The 22,810-nt window shown below is 38.1% G+C and overlaps 1 protein-coding gene across 1 annotated transcript; it reads left to right on the forward strand.

Annotated features, from left to right (window-relative positions):
• The first annotated feature begins 5,237 nt into the window (after positions 1-5,237).
• On the forward strand, positions 5,238-15,421 carry oprk1 (opioid receptor, kappa 1). Its single transcript, XM_057857443.1, has 3 exons — positions 5,238-5,582; positions 11,930-12,282; positions 14,241-15,421. The coding sequence occupies exons 1-3, from the start codon at positions 5,308-5,310 to the stop codon at positions 14,771-14,773; spliced, it is 1,161 nt and encodes a 386-aa protein (XP_057713426.1). The 5' UTR covers positions 5,238-5,307; the 3' UTR covers positions 14,774-15,421.
• Positions 15,422-22,810: the final 7,389 nt, after the last annotated feature.

The following is a 22,810-nucleotide window of genomic DNA, read 5'->3' on the forward strand; positions in this document are numbered from 1 at the left end:
TTCAAATAATATGGGACTTTAATGGAAAAAAAGAGAAAAATCCAACCTTCAATACAAGTGCATTCATTCAGTGGGGAAAAATCCCGCATAAAGAAAAAAATATTTGACATCAAATAATGTGTGTCACAATTATTAGCACCCCTGGTGTTAATACTTTGTACAACCCCCTTTTGCCAACAAAACAAGGTCTGGGGACTGAGATGGTCATGGGAGGAGCTTGATTTTGTGTCTGGTGAACCATTTCTGTGTAGATTTGGCCATATGTTTAGGGTCATTGTCTTGCTGAAAGACCCAGTGACAACCCATCTTCAGCTTTCGGGCAGAGGGCAACAGATTTTGATTTAAAATGTCCTGGTATTTCAAAGCATTCATGATGCCATGCACCCTAACAAGGTTCCCAGCGCCTTTGGAAGCGAAACAGCATCACTGACCCACCCCCATACTTCACAGTGGGTATGAGGTGCTTTTCAGCATGCGCATCTTTCGTGGCACGCCAGACCCACTTAGTGTGTTTGTTGCCATAAAACTCAATCTTGGTCTCACTCAAAAATACACACGGTCCCAGGCTTCAACTGGGACCGTGTGCTTTGGTCAAAGATGCGACAGAAACGGTTCACCAGACACAAAATCAAGCTCCTCCCATGGCCATCTCAGTCCCCAGACCTTGTTTTGTTGGCAAGAGGGGGTTGTACAAAGTATTAACACCAGGGGTGCTAATAATTGTGACACACATTATTTGATGTCAAATAATTTTTTCTTCATGTGGGATTTTTTCCCCACTGAATGAATGCACTTGTATTGAAGGTTGGGTTTTTCTCTTTTTTTCCATTTAGGTCCCATATTATTTGAATTTAAAAAATATATTAGAAGCTAAAAAACACATCTTTTTCAGGGGTGCCATTTATTATGGAGGGCACTGTATCATTTTTACCACGTACGAGTTTAGGTTGGTTTATTGGAATCACCAGAGTGTCAAATGCAAACAGTTTGTGAGCGCAAGGATATTCGAAGGTGTGTTGGTTGTCAACCAGGTGATTACGTCATTTGAGAACTGTGCAGTTTGCTTGGCAGCGAGGGGACGCGTCCACTCAATCTGCTCCTTCTCCCTCACAGCAATAATGCGCTCCAAAATATTTTCCTACTCATTTCTGTAGTCTTTTAAATAACTCTTCGTCATTTTTGTTCGTATTTGGACCAACTTTTTTTGGAAGTCGCTAAAGGTAAGTTGATCACTGATCTGTGGCGGCATGTCTTTTCAAATATATTGTTTCTGCTTTCATTTATTGTACTAAATGTAAGAAATTTTCATTATTTTTGGATTATTATCTTCTCATCAGAGACCTCTCAAGGGTTTTACTGTCGCATAAACGCGTTTAAAGGCGCGTATTACTACTAAATGCCTTCATTTATCATTAATTACCTATCATTTGATTTAGCTCGGATTTTCGGAATGAACATAATTAGAAAATATAAACTGGTTTTGCGCAAAAATGTTTGTCATGGACAAACGTGTCCTTATAGGTGGTTAACGTTCAGAAAATCTTCTATAAAACGCATTGTTCTTATCATTAAGTAAGATTATTTTTAACATAATTATTAGGGAGCACATTTCTTGCCACTATTGTCACACAATTTCTGTAAAGTCGTTTAATAGCGTGATTTTCGTAATTTTCGCATTGTTTAAACGTTTCTTTTTCACAGTTTTAACGAGCAGAATCTCTTGAAAGCCGTTTTTGACGGGAAATAATGTTATTTTTGCTTTTATTCGACAAGTAAAAAATAAATCACAAAAGTGTCCTTAAAAGGCTCATTTTTTGCCTATATTCTCGATCAAATGATAATGGAGCAGATTTTTCTAGTGTCACGTATTTTTTTTGTATTATTCATCCTTGATAGGGCATTTGTTTAACTCATTGGCTGCCAGTGTCCAATCATTTTGGACGTCTAGTGCCGTCAATGGCACTGAAGTGTGAGCATTCACAGCCTGTCCAACCCATTTAAATGAATTGGATCTCTATTGTTGATAATATTACAAATTTTTATTAATGAATCAATGCAATTACTTTAGTTATGCCCCTCCCCATAACACAGAACAATTTTTTTTTTTTTCCCCCCGCAAAATTAGTCCCTTGCCCTATTTAATACTGACCCTCCTATATTTAAAACTCAAAAATTCTGAGGGGGAAAAATATATATTAGAATTGCTCTTTTAACACTTTTAAGCAAGGGCATAGAGACGGTAGGGACATAACACTACCGACTTTTCAGGATGCTCAAATTGTCCCCACCAACTTTTAAGCAACCTTATTTGCATTATATAATGACTTCAGTTATATAGGTCATTTAGATTGTCTTCCCATATGTTGTAAGGATACAATTGACCCTGTCAGGGATGCACCAAGGACCCAAATGCTCGATAGTTGTGCTCAAACAAAAGTGTTTTATTTTCCAGTTAGTAAAGTTCAAAAAACGAATACAACAACAACAACAACAAAAATCACAGCAACAGCTGGACACCAATCAACTGAGTCAAGTTTGTAAAATTCAAAAAGGGCGATAACAAAAAAAAAAAAATCACAGCAACAGCTGGACACCAATCAACAGAGTGAATTCCAAAAAAAAACATAAGGCATTGGTTCAAAAACATCAATCATGGTCCAAAAAAAAAAAAAAAAAAAAAAAAAAAAGGAGCTTACAAAAAGAGGTGGCGTAGGACGTGGCAGGATAGCAAACAAAGGTTACAAGCAGGCTATTTTTACAGAGGGTCACAGGTGGACACGATCAGCCTGATTGGAAAGCACAGGAAGTAAAGTTAACTCAAATGAGGCACGCCACTACCAAAATAAAAGAATCTGACATGAACCAACACAAAACATTAACAAGACTTCTGAGACATGACAGATCCGACCATTATTGAGTGAATTACAGTACTTTCATTATGTTCAGACAGGCCAGTCCTTTTTTCCCCCTCAAACGCACATTTGATTGGCTGATGACTTAACCAACCCCACACACACATGCATTCACAGCCCAACAGAAATATAACATGCCACCTCCTCCGACCCCTTTGAAGACGAGGGATATTAGATTTTTTTTTTTGCCAGCAGCACCCACTGTTAGCAATGTAAAAAGACGTCAAAGTTGTGGAGGTGGGGAACACATCACTAATTTTGCTACTGAAAGTTCGACCTGCATCAGAGTTAGCATAACCTTAATCTGTGTGAATTTCTTGAACTCGAGGAAGCTGCATTGAGAGAAATACCCTCTTGTATGTTTTCTACTGTTAACGTTAATTAATAAACTGTAAGAAAACTAAGGATTGCCCCCTATAGATGTTTAGCTAATGATTAACAAATTTGTATTTTTTTGTCTATGTTAATGTAATTTGTGTTCAAATATTGCAATTTAAATTTGCTAATAAAATGTTTCTGGAGTATTATCTTCATTTATTTTGCTTGCAATGAAAAAAGACAAAAGAGAATGAAAAAAAATTAAATCATTATCATTTTACACAAAACTCCAAAAATGGGCTGGACAAAAGTATTGGCACCCACAGCCTAATACTTGGTAGCACAACCTTTAGACAAAATAACTGAGAACAACCGCTTTCGCTATCCATCAATGAGTTTCTTACAATGCTCTGCTGGAGTTTTAGACCATTCTTCTTTGGCCAACTGCTCCTGGTCTCTGAGATTTGAAGGGTGCCTTCTCCAAAACGCCATTTTCAGATCTCTCCACTGGTGTTATATGGGATTGTCTATTGGGTCATTGCCCTGCTGGAAGACCCATCACCTCTGAGGGAGACCCAGCTTTCTCACACTGGGCCATACATTATGCTGCAAACTTTGTTGATAGTCTTCAGACTTCATCATGCCATGCACACGGTCAAGCAGTCCAGTGCCAGAGGAAGCAAAGCAACCCCAAAACATCAGGGAACCTCCGCCATGTTTGACTGTGGGGACCGTGTTCTTTTCTTTGAAGGCCTGTATTTTTTCCTGTAAACTCTATGTTGATGCCTTTTCCCAAAAAGCTCTACTTTTTGTCTCATCTGACCAGAGAACATTCTTCCAAAACGTTTTTGGCTTTCTCAGGTAAGTTTTGGCAAACTCCAGCCTGGCGGTTTTTGTGTATCTGGGTCAGAAGTGGGGTCTTCCTGGGTATCCTACCATAGAGTCCCTTTGGATTCAGACGCCGACGGATAGTATGGGTTGACACTGTTGTACCCTCGGACTGCAGGACAGCTGAAACTTGTTTGGATGTTAGTCGAGGTTCTTTATTCACCATCCACTCAATCTTTCGTTGAAATCTGTCATCAATTTTTCTTTTCCGTCCACATCTAGGGAGGTTAGCCCCAGTGCCATGGGCTTTAGACTTATTGATGACACTGCGCACGGTAGACACAGGAACATTCAGGGCTTTGGAGATGGACTTGTAGCCTTGAGATTGCCCATGCTTCCGCACAATTTTGCTTCTCAAGTCCTCAGACAGTTCTTTGGTCTTCTTTATTTTCTCCATGCTCAATGTGGTACACACGAGGACACAGGACAGCGTTTGAAGTCAACTTTAATCCATTTTAACTGGCTGCAAAGGCTGCAAAGTCTGATTTAGTTATTGCCACCACCTGTTATGTGCCACAGGTAAGTAACAGGTGCTGTTAATTACACAAATTAGAGAAGCATCACATGATTTTTCAAAGGGTGCCAATACTTTTGTTCATCCCATTTTTGGAGTTTTGTGTAAAATGATAATGATTTATTTTTTCCCCCCTATTTCTTTTGTGTTTTTTCATTGCAAGCAAAATCAATGAAAATATTACTACCAAAGCATTTGTAATTGGAGTCATTTTCTGGGAGAAACTGAGCATTATCTGACAGAAATACAGGGGTGCCAATACTTTTGGCCAGCACTTTAAGTCATTACAGATTTATTTTGCATTGATCATTTAGCCTATCAATTAATTAGGTTCATATTGATGAGAATTCTAGCTCTGACCTGCGTTCACCCAGTCTCTTTGGTCTTATAAATGTCCCGTCCCCAGCAAAACGTGTACATGCAGGTTATATCGGCCCTACCAATGTTGAAACCAAACCTACGCCCTTGGTTTTAAGTCTGCATCAAAACTCGTTTTTTTTCTATTTGTATTGATCGTGAGTTTGGCATCCTTCAAACTTGTGTTTGAGTTATTTTGTATTTGTGCAATTAAATCATTTAACCCTCCCCCCAGATGGTCACTTAATTGTGCTATCAAACGCCTTTAAATGCCACTCTGGATGCTTTTTATTGTGGTGGGAAAGAAATCAAGTGCAAATGTACATGGAGACCGGCGTGGTTCACATCCACCGAGGAGGCGGTGCCGAGGACAGGTGTCCCTGGGAAGTGGAGGGGGAGGCGGCGACAGCCGGAGGGTGCACCTGGCCGACCTCCACCGCCTCGGCCTTGGATGCCCTCAACGGAACGTGGGAGACCGAAACCGATGATGCTGAGCCCATGTCTCCAATCATCCCAGTCATTGTGGCAGTGTACTCACTGGTGTTCGTGGTTGGCCTGGTGGGAAACTGTCTGGTCATGTACGTCATCATCAGGTTAGTTGTTTTGTTGGTTTGTATTTGTATGAGTTCATTGGTGACACAGTTTTACTCACAAGCGGATTTTAAGGGGGGGGGGGGGGGGGCCCCCCCCTGGTTGCCAAAAATTGTCATTACATGTAATTGACTTTCTTATATATATATATATATATATATATATATATATATATATATATATATATATATATATATTATATTATATATTAGGGCTGTCAAACGATTAAATTTTTTAATCGAGTTAATTACAGCTTAAAAATTAATTAATCGTAATTAATCGCAATTAATCACAATTCAAACCATCTATAAAATATGCCATATTTTTCTGTAAATTATTGTTGGAATGGAAAGATAAGACACAAGATGGATATATACATTCACCAACGGTACATAAGGACTGTATTTGTTTATTATAACAATAAATCAACAAGATGGGATTAACATTATTAACATTCTGTTAAAGTGATCCATGGATAGAAAGACTTGTAGTTGTTAAAAGATAAATGTTAGTACAAGTTATAGAAATTTTATATTAAAACCCCTCTTAATGTTTTCGTTTTAATAAAATTTGTAAAATTTTCAATCAAAAAATCAACTAGTAGCTCGCTATTGTTGATGTCAATAATTACTTACACAATGCTCATGGGTGCTGAAGCCTATAAAATCAGTCGCACCCAACCGCCAGCAGAGGGCGGCAAAACTCCATAAAACTCAATTAACAAGTGGGCATTTCACTCTACTGTCATTTAAGTCTGTCTGAGCGGGACATGTGCGTTAATTGCGTCAAATATTTTAACGTGATTAATTTAAAAAATTAATTACCGCCCGTTAACGCGATAATTTTGACAGCCCTAATATTTATATATACATATATATTAGGGCTGTTAAACGATTAAAATTTTTAATCGATTTAATCACAGCTTAAAAATTAATTAATCGTAATTAATTGTAATTCAAACCATCTATAAAATATGCCATATTTTTCTGTAAATTATTGTTGGAATGGAAAGATAAGACACAAGACGGATATATACATTCAATATACGGTACATAAGTCAAGTTATAGAAGTTTTATATTAAAACCCCGCTTAATGTTTTCGTTTTAATAAAATTTGTAAAATTTTCATTCAAAAAATGAACTAGTCGCTCGCCATTGTTGATGTCAACCCATAAAATGAGCTGCACTAAAACACCAGCAGAGGGAGACAAAAAACACAAGTAACAAGTGGACATGACACTGCTGTCATTTTAATCTTTTGAGCAGGGCATGTGCGTTAATTGCGTAAAATATTTTAACGTGATTAATTTTAAAAATTAATTAACGCCAGTTCACACGATAATTTTGACAGCCCTAATATATATATATATATATATATATATATATATATATATATTGTATATACATATACTGTATATACATATAGTTATGAAGCAATAAAACAGCAACAAAAATGAATGAAATGAACAAAAAAAACATTTTTAAAATGGGTCGAAATTATTTTTCGAGCACCTTAGACAGTCATTTGCATTGCATATAATTTAATATATATGTATATGAGAAAAAAAAAATTTTAATGATTTTTTTTCTTTGATTGAAAATATATTTTTTTTGATTGAAGCAACTTTTTGGGGGATTGAATGATTTAGACACAAATGTCCTAAAGATAATATGGCCCAAACACAAAAAGCATTGCTTCAATCAAAGAAAACTTTTTCAATGAAAAATTCGCTTTCGAAAACTTTTTTCTATGATTGAAATTTTTCTTTTTTTGATTGAAGTGATTTTTCTTTTTGAAAAACTATAATATATTTTTTGAAGCAACTTATTTTTTTGATTGAATAATTAAGAGAAAAATGTCCTAGTCCAAATGTGGCCCAAACACCAATCAACATTTCTTCAATCAAAAAGTTGCTTCAATAAAAAAAAAAATATATACATATATATATATATATATTTATATATTAGGGCTGTCAAAAGTATCCCGTTAACGGGCGGTAATTAATTTTTAAAATTAATCACGTTAAAATATTTGACGCAATTAACGCACATGTCCCGCTCAGACAGATTTCAATGTCAGTAGAGTGAAATGCCCACTTGTTAATTGTGTTTTATGGAGTTTTGCCGCCCTCTGCTGGCGCTTGGGTGCGACTCATTTTATAGGCTTCAGCACCCATGAGCATTGTGTAAGTAATTATTGACATCAACAATGGCAGGCTACTAGTTTATTTTTTGATTGAAAATTTTACAAATTTTATTAAAACGAAAACATTAAGAGGGGTTTTAATATAACATTTCTATAACTTGTACTAACATTTATCTTTTAAGAACTACAAGTCTTTCTATCCATGGATCGCTTTAAGAGAATGTTAATAATGTTAATGCCATCTTGTTGATTTATTGTTATAATAAACAAATACAGTCCTTATGTACCGTATGTTGAATGTATATATCCATCTTGTGTCTTATCTTTCCATTCCAACAATTTATTTTACAGAATATATATATAATTTACAGAAAAATACGGCATATTTTATAGATGGTTTGAATTGCGATTAATTGCGATTAATTACGATTAATTAATTTTTAAACTGTAATGTAACTCGATTGAAAATTTTAATCGTTTGACAGCCCTAATATATATATATAAATTAATCAAAGAAAAATAGCTTTAACATGTATTTTTTTGAGTTTTTTGAGTTTCAAATTTATTTTTGCATTCAAACACATTGTTTTTAATTGAAGCGACTTTTTTTTGGTTGAAAATATATATTTTGATTGAAGCAACTTTTTTTTTTAATTGAATAATAAGACATAATTTACCTCCATATGGAATGATGGGAAACCAAAAACGCTAATTGTCAACTTATTATTTTGAATATTCTTGTAAGTTAATTTTATTGCTGACACTGTGTTTTGGGGTCTTCAACATGTTGTGCCCCACTCACCCAAACGTCAAACTCCGCCTGTGGTTTTACTGCTTTGTTTAAACATTAGAGTTAAAAGAGATAGGAAAAAAGTCTACGTCAGTTAATCAAGGTAAATGGAGGAAGTGGCATTTCATTTTCGCCACTAGATAGCACTCTTGTAGCATATTAATGAGTCAGAGTGGCTGGATGGACAGATGGAGGGAAAGATGACTGGGAAAAACGGATGGGTGGGAATAAAGGCAGATATGGGGTGATGAAGAGAATGAATGTAGGCTGCAGTGTTGTTTTTGGCAGCCCTTTTAATTTTCGTCTTAGCATTTGGACGATAATACTTATTAGTCTTATATTTTAGTCATTTCAAAATGTGTCTTCGTCTAGTTTTTGTTGATGCTAACGCAAGACTAATTTCGTCTAGTTTTAGTCGACGTTTTCTCAAAATGTTTTCCTCTGCAAAATTCAAAGTTAAGTCCCCCCAGAAATAAAGGTTTCTAACAAATTCATATGGACATTTATTGTAGCATCTACAAGGATAACGTCAACTTGGTGATAATACACACTCAGCAGGAAAACAGTAATTTTAAAAAATAATTTATACCCACCTGGACACCACTAACTGTATGTTAAAAAAAAAAAAAAAAAAAAAAAAAGTTGTTGAGATTTTGGGGCTGTCAAACGATTACAATTTTTAATCGAGTTAATTACAGCTTAAAAATCACTTAATCGTAATTAATCGCAATTCAAACCATCTATAAAATAGGCCATATTTTTCTGTAAATTTTTGTTGGAATGAAAAGATAAGACACAAGACGGATATATACATTCAACATACGGTACATAAGTACTGTATTTGTTTATTATAACAATAAATCAACAAGATGGCATTACAACATTATTAACATTCTCTTAAAGCGATCCATGGATCGAAAAACTTGTAGTTCTTAAAAGATAAATGTTAGTACAAGTTATAGAAATGTTATATTAAAACCCCTCTTAATGTTTTCATTTTATTAAAATTTGTAAAATTTTCAATCAAAAAATAAACTAGTAGCTCACCATTGTTGATGTCAATAATTACACCATGCTCACTCATGGTACTAACCCATAAAATCATTTGGACCCAAGCGCCAGCAGAGGGCGCCAAACAACAAAAAACAAGTAACAAGCGGACATTACACTGCTGTCATTTTAATCTGTTTGAGCGGGGCATGTGCATTAATTGCGTCAAATATTTTAACGTGATTAATTTAAAAAAATAATTACCGCCCGTTAACGCGATGATTTTGACAGCCCTAGTGCTAACGGATAGACTTCACTATCAGTTGACGGGGAACGGGGCGCAGGGCCGCATGTAGGGGGCCTATTTTCTAAAATTTTAAATTCAAATATTTTCTAAGCCAAAGCCGCTAGCGACCTAAAACCAAAACAGGCACCTCCCTTTAACAGGCAACTCCATTAAGCACATTTGAGTCTTCATGAGCATATTTTAAGGATCAATAGCAATATTTAACATATCAGTTAAGTTTTTGGCTGAAATAGCGACTTCCTTTTTTTTTTTTTTTTAATTTTGTGCAATTTTTACATAAGTTTTCAACGGCTTATAAATCACTCAATTTTCACATAAGAAATGTAAGTGAACTTGAGGAAAGCATGCAGAATCATCTTTAAAAAAAAAAAAAAAACGCCCAAAATTACCTGATTATTTGAATGTAAAGTTACGCTATTGTGTATGGATACAAAATCCAACATGGCAGCCATCACAAAACAGTTTTTTTAAATTGAAAATTATTGTAAATAACTGTGTAAATTCCAGAATTTCTATAGATATGAACAGATATTAACCTCTTGGTTAAAAGCAAAAAAAAAAAACAGGCAGTTATCATTCATGGGTGTCATCCTCGACAGCACACTTTCCTTCCGGTCACATATCAACAGCATCACCAGATCAGCCTATCTCCACTTTCGCAACATTTCTCGCCTCCTCCCTTCTCTCACCCGCCATACCGCTTCCACCCTGGTCTGTAATCTAATAACCTCCCGGCTCGATTATTGTAACTCACTGCTCTTCGGTCTCCCTAATAAGTCCCTCCAGAAACTGCAGCTCCTCCAGAACTCAGCAGCACGCCTCATCACACGAACCCCCGCAACACACCACATTACCCCCATCCTCCGTCAACTTCACTGGCTTCCCGTCAAACAAAGAATCAATTACAAAATCCTCATCATCACCTTCAAAATACTCCATGCCCTGGCCCCTCCCTACCTTTGCGATCTTCTCCATCTAAACAATCCAACCCGTTCACTTCGCCCTACCACTATTCCCCCCCTCTCCGTCCCCCGTGTCCGCCTCTCCACCTTTGGTTCCAGAGCTTTTAGTCATTGCGCCCCCCAGCTCTGGAACTCACTACCCCCTGATCTCCGCAGCTTATCTACTCTATCACTTTTCAAATCTCGACTGAAAACACACCTGTTCACTCTTTCTTACCCACCATAACCCCTAGCTGTCATATTTTTACCTCTTTTTATTGTGCTTTTAATTTTTTTTTAATCCTTTTAATACCTTTTTATCGTACTGTAATTCCATGCCTCTTGTGAAGCGTCTTTGTGTGTTTGAAAAGCGCTCTAGAAATAAAATGTATTATTATTATTATTCATTTTATGTACGTAATTTACGTATTTCAAGCTAAAGTCACGCAAATTTTTTTACATTCATTTTTTTCACAACATTTCAAATCGCATGCATGTGCTATTTTATATAATTACCTTGAATCCTCGACCAAATCACTTTTGAGACACTTCTGCCCGCTTGTATGCACTAAAACGGCCGTCCTGTTTCCACCTAAATCCGACGGAACTCAGCGTGTTTGACTTTATCACAGTGAATGATTTCCACGATGCTCTGCCTGGGCCGGCCTCCTACGGAAACCCATGGCGCAATGTCTGTAGGAGCTCTCTCGTCAACTGATAGTGAAGTCTATGGCTAGCTAACGCTAGGAGTTACATTTAGTGTGTGATGATCACTCAGACCTTTAAAGGCTTAAGCAGCATTGCATATTCTCTTTTGCCAAGATAAGTAAACAAGTCTTACCGTGTGTTTCAAAACAAGCAAGCCTGGAGAGGACACTGCTGAGTTGGGGGGTCGCAGCACGTCTCATGTTTGTCACAACCAGACACTGCTATGATGTGCTAACTACACATGAAATGTTACACATTGTGAACATGTGACTGAAACTGTGGCGTCTCATTGTTTTCGTCTTGTAAGACACGTTATTAACTCGTTATCGTCTCGCCATCGACATGAAAAATTGTTCATCGACGAAATATTTTTGTTATCATTGACGAAAACAATACTGCCAGGCTGAGGAGAAAAATGGAAGGAAGGATGTCATAAAAAGAGTCATTATTTTTTGTGGGTCCGTCAGGTACACAAAGATGAAGACGGCAACTAACATCTACATTCTCAACCTGGCGGTTGCCGATGCTCTCGTTACAAGCACCATGCCCTTTCAGAGCACTGACTACCTGCTCAGTTCGTGGCCGTTTGGCGAGGTGGCGTGCAAGGTGTTCATCTCCATAGACTACTACAACATGTTCACCAGCATCTTCACGCTCACAATGATGAGCGTGGACCGCTACATTGCTGTGTGTCACCCAGTCAAGGCCCTCGACTTCCGTACGCCTGTCAAGGCCAAGGTTATTAATGTTCTTATTTGGGCACTGTCGTCTGCTGCTGGCGTGCCCGCCATGATCCTGGGCGGCACCAAGACCAACAATGGTAAGTCTTTTTATATATTTTAGGGCTGTCAAAATTATCGCGTTAACGGGCGTTAATTAATTTTTTAAAGTTCATCACGTTAAAATATTTGACGCAATTAACGCATGCACTGAATGACCCGCTCACGCATTGCCTCAAAAAGATTACAATGACGCTGTTTATGGACATTAAGAGTGAAGAGAATGCCACCGGCCGCTTTGGGGCAGCGCCATTCTATACTAATGTTATTCCTTCTATTAGTGGGAGAATTAGTAGTTGTGAGACATTTATGCTGTTGCATTGTGCTATTTGTGCTCCACACATATTAAGTATTCTTTCTTTTAGTGGCAAATATGTGACTCTTGTTGTATTTTGGGTAAGATATGTACTGAGATATATATATGTTATAAAGGCGAGTGGACACAGGCGTTCTTTGGACGGCGCCGTTTATTGGCATAAACTTCGGCAACTCCTTCAAAACAAACATAAGTATCATTTAGTGAAAGTACAACAAAAATAATATCCCTATCTGTCAAAAAAAAAAAAATGTTCACAAAAAGAAAAGCACTTCAGTCTGTAGTAATGAGGCCCTATTCTTACACAGTTAAACAACAATGCAAAGTGAACTGGCATTTCCAATCAAAATAGCTATGCAAAATACACATAAAACTTACTCAGACTTTGGTCACTCTTGAAAATTTTACAAATTTTAATAAAACGAAAACATTAAGAGGGGTTTTAGTATAACATTTCTATAACTTGTACTAACATTTATCTTTTAAGAACTGCAAGTCTTTCTATCCATGGATCGCTTTAACAGAATGTTAATAATGTTAATGCCATCTTGTTGATTTATTATTATAATAAACAAATACAGTACTTATGTACAGTACGTTGAAAATATATATATTCGTCTTATTATTGTTATTTTTATTCTTATTATAATTATATTAACTCTACTTTCGATTGAAAATTTTACAAATTTTATTAAAACGAAAACTTGAAGAGGGGTTTTAATATAAAATTACTATAACTTGTAACTATAACATTTATCTTTTAAGAACTACAAGTCTTTCTATCCGTGGATCACTTTAACAGAAAGAATGTTAATAATGCCATTTGTGGATTTATTGTTATAATAAAAAAATACAGTACTTATGTACAGTATGTTGTATGTATATTAGGGCTGCAGCTATCGATTATTTTAGTAGTCGATTAATCGATGAACTAGTTAGTTCGAATAATCGAGTAATCGGATAAAAACCATGAAAAATTAAAATACCTGAGCTGAGCCTCAAACGGTATAAAAAAATTTTAAAAACGAGGATCTATGTACAACAAAAGAACAGTCGGCTAACTTACATAGCAAAAGTCTGCTAGCTTAAATGCTATAAAACGCTAACTTTTTTTTTTTTTTAAACAATGCTCTTAACAAATGGTACTGACACACATTCCCACAAAACACACCTAAATATACTTTATGAATGCATTAAAAAAGCATTCGATCAAGAAAAATTTATCTTATGTTGGTCTTAACAGGGAGCAGCTGGATTCAGCCACGTGAAATGAGGCAGACTAGAGGCCAGTGTATCCACCCAAATGAATAAAACGAAATGTAAACACTTTCAAAACAAACCATTACAACGCCACTTTAAACGAATACTCGAAGCAACAAAATTTAATTCGAATGTTTTTTTCTAATCGAATACTCGAGTTAATCGATTAATCCTTGCAGCACTAATGTATACATCCGTCTTGTGTCTTATCTTTCCATTCCAACAATAATTTACAGAAATATGTGGCATATTTTAGAGATGGTTTGAATTGCGATTAATTACAATTAATTAATTTTTAAGCTGTGATTAACTCGATTAAAATTTTTAATCGTTTGACAGCCCTAATATATTTCTTTTTCACTGTTTGGCTAGTGTTGGGTGTGTTTTTGCCCAAATCTGTAAGATGGATGTTTTTCATAACAGGGACAACCGAATGCGCACTCCAGTTCCCAGAGCCGTACATTTATTGGGACACGCTGATGAAAATCTGTGTGTTTATCTTCGCCTTTGTGATTCCCGTCATCATCATCAGTGTGTGCTACACGCTGATGATTCTGCGTCTCAAGAGTGTCCGTCTGTTGTCCGGCTCGCGCGAGAAGGACCGCAACCTGCGGCGCATTGCCCGTCTGGTGTTAGTGGTGGTGGCCGTCTTCGTGGTGTGCTGGACCCCCATCCACATCTTCATCCTAGTCAAGGCCCTGTCGAACAATGTACCTGAAACCACACCCATCATGGCTGCCTACTTCTTCTGCGTGGCGCTGGGGTACACCAACAGCAGTCTTAACCCCATCCTTTACGCATTCTTAGACGAGAACTTTAAGAGATGTTTCCGGGACTTCTGCTGTCCGGGCGTCAGGAGGGACTGCCAAGGGGTAAGTCGGGTCAGGAGCACTCTGAGGGACCACTCCTGCCCCCCAGACAACCGCGGGGACTCTAGGCAAGCCAGGCCCGTATGACTAGCTATGGACGTGTCCTCCACGCCAGGTTTCGATGACTCCAATGAGTTGTGCTTAACGCAAGTCACCACTGCTGTCTGAACCTTCCCGTTGCGGATTGCAACCCATCAAGCCCCACTACTTGTGCATGGCGTCACAGACTGTGACATCACCACAGTGGTCCACAAACAGTGATATCAACCATGTGTTGAGAACCATTGTCATTCACAAACTGATATCAAGGATGGTGATGCCCAAATTTTGCAGGCACCATGTACGTCCCTTGTCTTGACATCATGGTGGTCCGCCAAATGTGTTATCAACGTTCCACAACTTTTCATTTCACCTTGGTGGTCAACTTGTACAGTAATGAGACCATGGTGGATCACCACTTTGATGGTGATCAACTTGAGGTGTCACCAGAGTTTCACCGGTTGTAGGCAGGCTTGTATGAGGGGGCAGTCAGAAATGTGTGGTAGGCATCATATGTACACATCATGCTCTAGCACCCCCACCCACAGTTCTTATAGTTACAGCGTTTTCTTCATTGAATTGTTGTTGTTAGCTGTGTCCAAACCCAACCTAGAGAAGTGGATCGCATTTGGTCAGGCCTCTACCTTCAGACCTGTCCAACTTGGGTGTCCCACCTGAGGACTAGGCTTCTGCTGGTATAGCTCTGAAAGGTCACTTAAGGGGTGCAAAAACCCTGACCGCAATAAGTTTGCAATCCCTCAAGGGGGGAAACTGAACAATAAAGTAAATAAAATATCCTTCATCCAGATTTTAAAAACTAAAAAACATAAGATACAGTGCCTTGCAAAAGTATTTGGCCCCCTTGAACCTTGCAATCTTTCGCCACATTTCAGGCTTCAAACATAAAGATATAAAATTTTAATTTTTTGTCAAGAATCAACAACAAGTGGGACACAATCGTGAAGTGGAACAAAATTTATTGGATAATTTAAACTTTTTTAACAAATAAAAAACTGAAAAGTGGGGCGTGCAATATTATTCGGCCCCCTTGCGTTAATACTTTGTAGCGCCACCTTTTGCTCCAATTACAGCTGCAAGTTGCTTGGGGTATGTTTCTATCAGTTTTGCACATCGAGAGACTGACATTCTTGCCCATTCTTCCTTGCAAAACAGCTCCAGCTCAGTGAGGTTGGATGGAGAGTGTTTGTGAACAGCAGTCTTCAGCTCTTTCCACAGATTCTCGATTGGATTCAGGTCTGGACTTTGACTTGGCCATTCTAACACCTGGATACATTTATTTTTGAACCATTCCATTGTAGATTTGGCTTTATGTTTTGGATCATTGTCCTGTTGGAAGATAAATCTCCGTCCCAGTCTCAGGTCTTGTGCAGATACCAACAGGTTTTCTTCCAGAATGTTCCTGTATTTGGCTGCATCCATTTTCCCGTCAATTTTAACCATCTTCCCCGTCCCTGCTGAAGAAAAGCAGGCCCAAACCATGATGCTGCCACCACCATGTTTGACAGTGGGGATGGTGTGTTCAGGGTGATGAGCTGTGTTGCTTTTACGCCAAACATATCGTTTTGCATTGTGGCCAAAAAGTTCAATTTTGGTTTCATCTGACCAGAGCACCTTCTTCCACATGGTGTGTCTCCCAGGTGGCTTGTGGCAAACTTTAAACGAGACTTTTTATGGATATCTTTGAGGAATGGCTTTCTTCTTGCCACTCTTCCATAAAGGCCAGATTTGTGCAGTGTACGACTGATTGTTGTCCTATGGACAGACCCTCCCACCTCAGCTGTAGATCTCTGCAGTTCATCCAGAGTGATCATGGGCCTCTTGGCTGCATCTCTGATCAGTTTTCACCTTGTTTGAGAAGAAAGTTTGGAAGCACGGCCGGGTCTTGGTAGATTTGCAGTGGTCTGATGCTCCTTCCATTTCAATATGATGGCTTGCACAGTGCTCCTTGAGATGTTTAAAGCTTGGGAAACCTTTTTGTATCCAAATCCGGCTTTAAACTTCTCCACAACAGTATCTCGGACCTGCCTGGTGTGTTCCTTGGTTTTCATAATGCTCTCTGCACTTTAAACAGAACCCTGAGACTATCACAGAGCAGGTGCATTTATACGGAGACTTGATTACACACAGGTGGATTCCATTTATCATCATCGGTCATTTAGGACAACATTGGATCATTCAGAGATCCTCACTGAACTTCTGGAGTGAGTTTTCTGCACTGAAAGTAAAGGGGCCGAATAATATTGCACGCCCCACTTTTCAGTTTTTTATTTGTTAAAAAAGTTTAAATTATCCAATAGATGTTGTTCCACTTCACGATTGTGTCCCACTTGTTGTTGATTCTTGACAAAAAAATTCAATTTCATATCTTTATGTTTGAAGCCTGCAATGTGGCAAAAGGTTGCAAGATTCAAGGGGGCCGAATACTTTTGCAAGGCATTGTATATATAAGATATATCTTAACTGAAAGACCTAATTCTCAAATAAATTGTAACCTTAGAACTGAAAGGTAGTCTTATGAATAATATTAATAAAAAAACAATACTGCTCAAACTACTGTAATTTCCCGAGTATAAGGCGCACCCGTGTATAATGCGCACCCCAAATTTACTTGTAAAATCTAGGGGAAATTATTGTACCCGTTTATAACACGCACCCTAATTTTAGCACCAATAAATAGAAGAATACAAGAAAACAGAGCTCGTGTACAGATACAGAAATGTCATTTTACTGACTGGTGAAACACAGCACATGCATAGCATATTGGTAGTTCAAAACATTACAATAAACTGACAATATTTACGCTAATAATATGATTTGACAACTTCTCCAACTTACCAGAATCTAGGAGGAAACACAACAGATGTGACTTTTCTTTTAAAGGCTGCTGTATAACTTGCTTGTTTAATCATGATGAATAAATGTTTCTTCCATGGATTGATACGGTAAAATGAAAGTGAGAACGTAAGTCGGAAATCCGAGAGAGCTCATCGCTGTCGACACGACAGTAACAATAGGAACTATTTTTATTTGGGTTTGAGTTTCCCGAGGGACAGATATAGTTGACGGACACACACAGGAAGTCTGTGTTGTTACGTTTGTTATGGTCCGAGTTGTGGAGCTGCAAAAAACGTTGACTCAAACGAGTTCAAGAAACTAAATTCTGTGCTTTATGAAGAGTGAAGAAAGCAGAATTTAACACAGACGAAATCATTCGGCCGATCAGAGAGAAGAATTACCGAAACAAAATGGTGACGTCACATACCGTAATGGTCGGCAACGGATCGCCGCATACGTTTCTTCAACACAACGTGGCCGTGTCAATAAAAAAAAAAATCGGTTTATATTAGGGCTGTCAAAATTATCGCGTTAACAAGCGGTAATTAATTTTTTAAATTAATCACGTTAAAATATTTGACGCAATTAATGCACCTGTCCCGCTCAGAAGGTATTCTGCCTTTTGGTAAGTTTTACAGCAAGGCTTTTTGTGCTGTCCAACAGCGAACTCTTGTGGTCGCTTTGCGACATGGTTTATTGTTTTCTTGCCAGTTCAATATGGCTGCACGACGTCTCGGGCTGATAATGTTGTGCTTTTATGATCCTTGGACAAGATTTGTCCGTAAGTATGGTTGTTATAAAGAATGTACATATTAAGCAAAATGTTATATTTTTTGTATGAGACACTTTTTGTTTATGTTTAGTGAACCTGTATAGCGTGCTAAGCTAACGTTGTTGCTTATGCAATGCTTGTGTACTTTTTTTTTGTAGTTTTACAACGGTCTAAAGAGGACAATGGTTTGAGGCCATTTTATTAATAAATCAGATGAAAAAGGAAGAAGTCTAATTATTAAGGCGTCGTTCACTAGCTGTCTAGCTTTGGAAAAAGTAGACGCTTCGGAGTGAGGACAGCATATACAGATTTAAATGACAGTAGAGTGAAATGCACACTACAGTCCTTATGTACCGTATGTTGAATGTATGTATCCATCTTGTGTCTTATCTTTCCATTCCAACAATTTATTTTACAGAATTTATATATAATTTACAGAAAAATATGGCATATTTTATAGATGGTTTGAATTGCGATTAATTGCGATTAATTATGATTAATTAATTTTTAAGCTGTAATTAACTCGATTAAAAAATTTTATCGTTTGACAGCCCTAGTTTACATATATATATATATATATATATATATATATATATATATATATATAGTGTATATAATATATATATATTTCTGTCTCCATCCATGTACCCGTTTATAATGCGCACCATGATTTTACAAGTTGATTTTGGGGGGAAAATTTGCGTTATATTCGGGAAAATATGGTAATATTTAAAACACAACAGATAGAAAAAACATTTGATTCTTTTTTTTGGCTTTTTTTTTTTTTGTTAGCAACCCAACTGTTCAAAAATCTCCCTTCACTCCACTCCCCTCTACAACAAGAGTCTCCTATTTCCCTTTGCCAAAACTCAGGGGCAGTTTACATGGTAACTCTGTGACACGATGACGCAATGACTGTGTTGCGGAGGGGCCTCGCGTTCGTATGGCGTCGGCGATGACGGAAGGCAAAGACGCAAACCTTGGAATCCTGCCTCCAAAGTGGAAGAATTCAATTGCGGAGGCTTGCGGGGTCTTGCTCCACATGCATATCAAAAGCTCCCGTGGCGCGGGACCGCGCCGATAACGTCAGCACTCGTACACGTCACATTGGGTGTGCGCAACGGTGCTACTAAACATTAAAAACAGTAAATATGGCGGAACGTCGGCTTTAATTTACTGTTTTTATAACATTTTTTATTTAAACAGGTTGAATGTTTCCATTTTTGTGCCTTTTGAACAAAAGAAAAGGCCATTGCTTGGCTTGGGCGTGCATGTTGTCTTCCGGGCTGAGGAGGTCAAAGTGCATCATTTGCTGTCGCCTTGTAAATCAGCACTGCCCCCTAGGGCCTGGCATGAATACTACATCATTTTCATGCGGAATTGCGACATTGTTCGAATGGAGACGGAACCATATAAATGCAAACATTCAATTTTTCGTCTTCTTGGATAGTCACCATGTAAACGGCCCCTCAGTCTTCCTGCTCCGTGGTGCGCTGAAATCTGACACCACATTAGCTGGCGACATCTAGGCTCATTTACATACTAACAGTGATTGGATGTTTACTGGAGGCTGTGCGCGCTTTAGTGTGCGCGTGCACCGACCATCCTGTGAATACACACAGAGCGGAAGGAAAGAGAGATGAGAGACAACTGATATTATGTTGTCTTCGTGTCCCCTTTTCGATAAATTTTTTTCCTACCACTGCAGATTAATCTGTCGACTTGTAATGTATTCATTTTGTGAGTATATTAAAAATGTGCTTCCTCAACTTCTAAAATTTTCATTTGAGGGGAGAAGACATTTATTTGAGGGAGCACTGCCCCCTCTTGCCCCTGCATACAGCCGGCCTCGGGTGTCATCAAAGTGATAGGCTTGTAATATTATTCAGGGTGGTCTCATTGTTACTGCAGTGGTCAGCCATTAGTGATTTCACCAGTGGCCCTCTGCAATGTAACAATGTTGGTGGTGATGTCATTGTGTTCCATAACTTGTGATTTCACCACACTGGTCTGCTTGTAAATCTCATCCATAGTGCTCCGCTTGTATTATACAGTAGATGCATTTTCTCAAGTGGTGTTTTTACTTCACTAGGTTAAAAAGTGAATGGATCAAGTGAAACACTGCTCCTTAGATATTGTAGATACCTCTGAATTTGCAGTGGTGGCTGTAATTAGCTTTGATATGACACTGAATAGCATCATGTGTCACCATTGTTTCCTGCAAAACTCACCACCTGCAGAGCTTTCATGGCCATCTGCAAAGCTTACACCTGCAGGTATATTTAAGGTGTAAATATAGAAAGTTCCTCTCTAGTAAATGTCTTGTCTGGCATTGTTTAGGCAAATACAGTGGGGCAAATAAGTATTTAGTCAACCACCAATTGTGCAAGTTCTCCAACTTGAAAAGATTAGAGAGGCCGGTAATTGTCAACATGGGTAAACCTCAACCATGAGAGACAGAATGTGGAAAAAAAAAAAACAGAAAATCACATTGTTTGATTTTTAAATAATTTATTTCCAAATTAGAGTGGAAAATAAGTATTTGGTCACCTACAAACAAGCAAGATTTCTGGTTTTTAAAGAGGTCTAACTTCTTACGAGGTCTAACGAGGCTCCACTCGTTACCTGTACTAATGGCACCTGTTTTAACTCATTATCGGTATAAAAGACCCCTGTCCACTACCTCAGTCAGTCGCACTCCAAGCTCCACTATTGCCAAGACCAAAGAGCTGTCGAAGGACACCAGAGACAAAATTGTAGACCTGCACCAGGCTGGGAAGACTGAATCTGCAATAAGTAAAACGCTTGGTGTAAGGAAATCAACTGTGGGAGCAATTATTAGAAAATGGAAGACATACAAGACCACTGATAATCTCCCTCGATCTGGGGCTCCGTGCAAGATCTCACCCCGTGGTGTTAAAATGATAACAAGAACGGTGAGCAAAAATCCCAGAACCACACGGGGGGACCTAGTGAATGACCTACAGAGAGCTGGGACCACAGTAACAAAGGCTACTATCAGTAACACAATGCGCCGCCAGGGACTCAAATCCTTTACTTCCAGACGTGTCCCCCTGCTGAAGCCAGTAATCGTCCAGCACTGTCTGCGGTTCGCTAGAGAGCATTTGGATGATCCAGAAGAGGACTGGGAGAATGTGTTATGGTCAGATGAAACCAAAATAGAACTTTTTGGTAGAAACACAGGTTCTCTTGTTTGGAGGAGAAAGAATACTGAGTTGCATCCGAAGAACACCATACCCACTGTGAAGCATGGGGGTGGAAACATCATGCTTTGGGGCTGTTTTTCTGCAAAGGCACCAGGACGACTGATCTGTGTAAAGGAAAAAATGAATGGCGCCATGTATTGAGAGATTTTGAGTGAAAATCTCCTTCCATCAGAAAGGGCATTGAAGATGAGACATGGCTGGGTCTTTCAGCATGACAATGACCCCAAACACACAGCCAGGGCAACAAAGGAGTGGCTTCGTAAGAAGCATTTCAAGGTCCTGGAGTGGCCTAGCCAGTGTCCAGATCTCAACCCCATATAAAATCTATGGAGGGATTTGAAAGCCCGTGTTGCCCAATGACAGCCCCAAAACATCACTGCTCTAGAGGAGATCTGCATAGAGGAATGGGCCAAAATACCAGCAACAGTGTGTGAAAAGCTTGCGAAGAGTTACAGAAAATGTTTGGCCTCTGTTATTGCCAACAAATGGCAAAAACAAAGTATTGAGATGAACTTTTGGTAATGACCACATACTTATTTTCCACCATGACTTGCAAATAAATTCTTTAAAATTCAAACAATGTGATTTTCTGTTTTTTTTCCACATTCTGTCTCTCATGGTTGAGGTTTAACCATGTTGACAACTACAGGCCTCTCTAATACTTTCAAGTGGGAAAACTTGCACAATTAGTGGTTGACTAAATACATATTTTCCCCACTGTACATGCATTTTTTTTTTCTGTGTTGCTTCTCAGAAGAAGAAAAAAAAAAAACACATCACTCTTAACTGCTGTGGAAGAGGGTTGCAAAATACGAACAGGGTAAAAACACATTCTAATAAATATATCCAAAAGCAGTAGTGTGATTTTAAGAAATGTTTTCTTATTCATACTGCTACTGTTTTTTCCTTGTCATAGGCCATATCTATGCTAATAGAACCAAACAACATGGAAGATAAATTATGATATAACAATCACATAGATATGTTTACTATGCTATATTAGAAGTGGGTGTGGCTTGAATGTTGCTTTTCTGAGGTTTTATTATTTTATTTTAGAATTGGGTGGGGTGCACAAAAAACAATATCTTTGGCTACCGCTGCCTGCAAAATTTAAAAGTTTGAGGAGAAAATATTTTAGATATCAAATAATCATATTAAAATGTGCAATACTAAAATTGGATATGTTTGCATTCTAGTGCTTCATGAATGCTGGCTAATCTCTTCTATATA

Source organism: Corythoichthys intestinalis, chromosome 14 (genome assembly GCF_030265065.1).
Source record: "Corythoichthys intestinalis isolate RoL2023-P3 chromosome 14, ASM3026506v1, whole genome shotgun sequence".
NCBI lineage: Eukaryota > Metazoa > Chordata > Actinopteri > Syngnathiformes > Syngnathidae > Corythoichthys > Corythoichthys intestinalis.

What these genes read in the sequence shown, in the direction of transcription:
- oprk1 (XM_057857443.1), top strand. Translation starts at nt 5,308, where the DNA reads ATGTACATGGAGACCGGCGTGGTTCACATCCACCGAGGAGGCGGTGCC. An exon ending in GTCATGTACGTCATCATCAG is followed by an intron (nt 5,583 to 11,929) that starts GTTAGTTGTTTT and finishes TGGGTCCGTCAG; the next exon opens with GTACACAAAGATGAAGACGG. An exon ending in CGGCACCAAGACCAACAATG is followed by an intron (nt 12,283 to 14,240) that starts GTAAGTCTTTTT and finishes TTTTCATAACAG; the next exon opens with GGACAACCGAATGCGCACTC.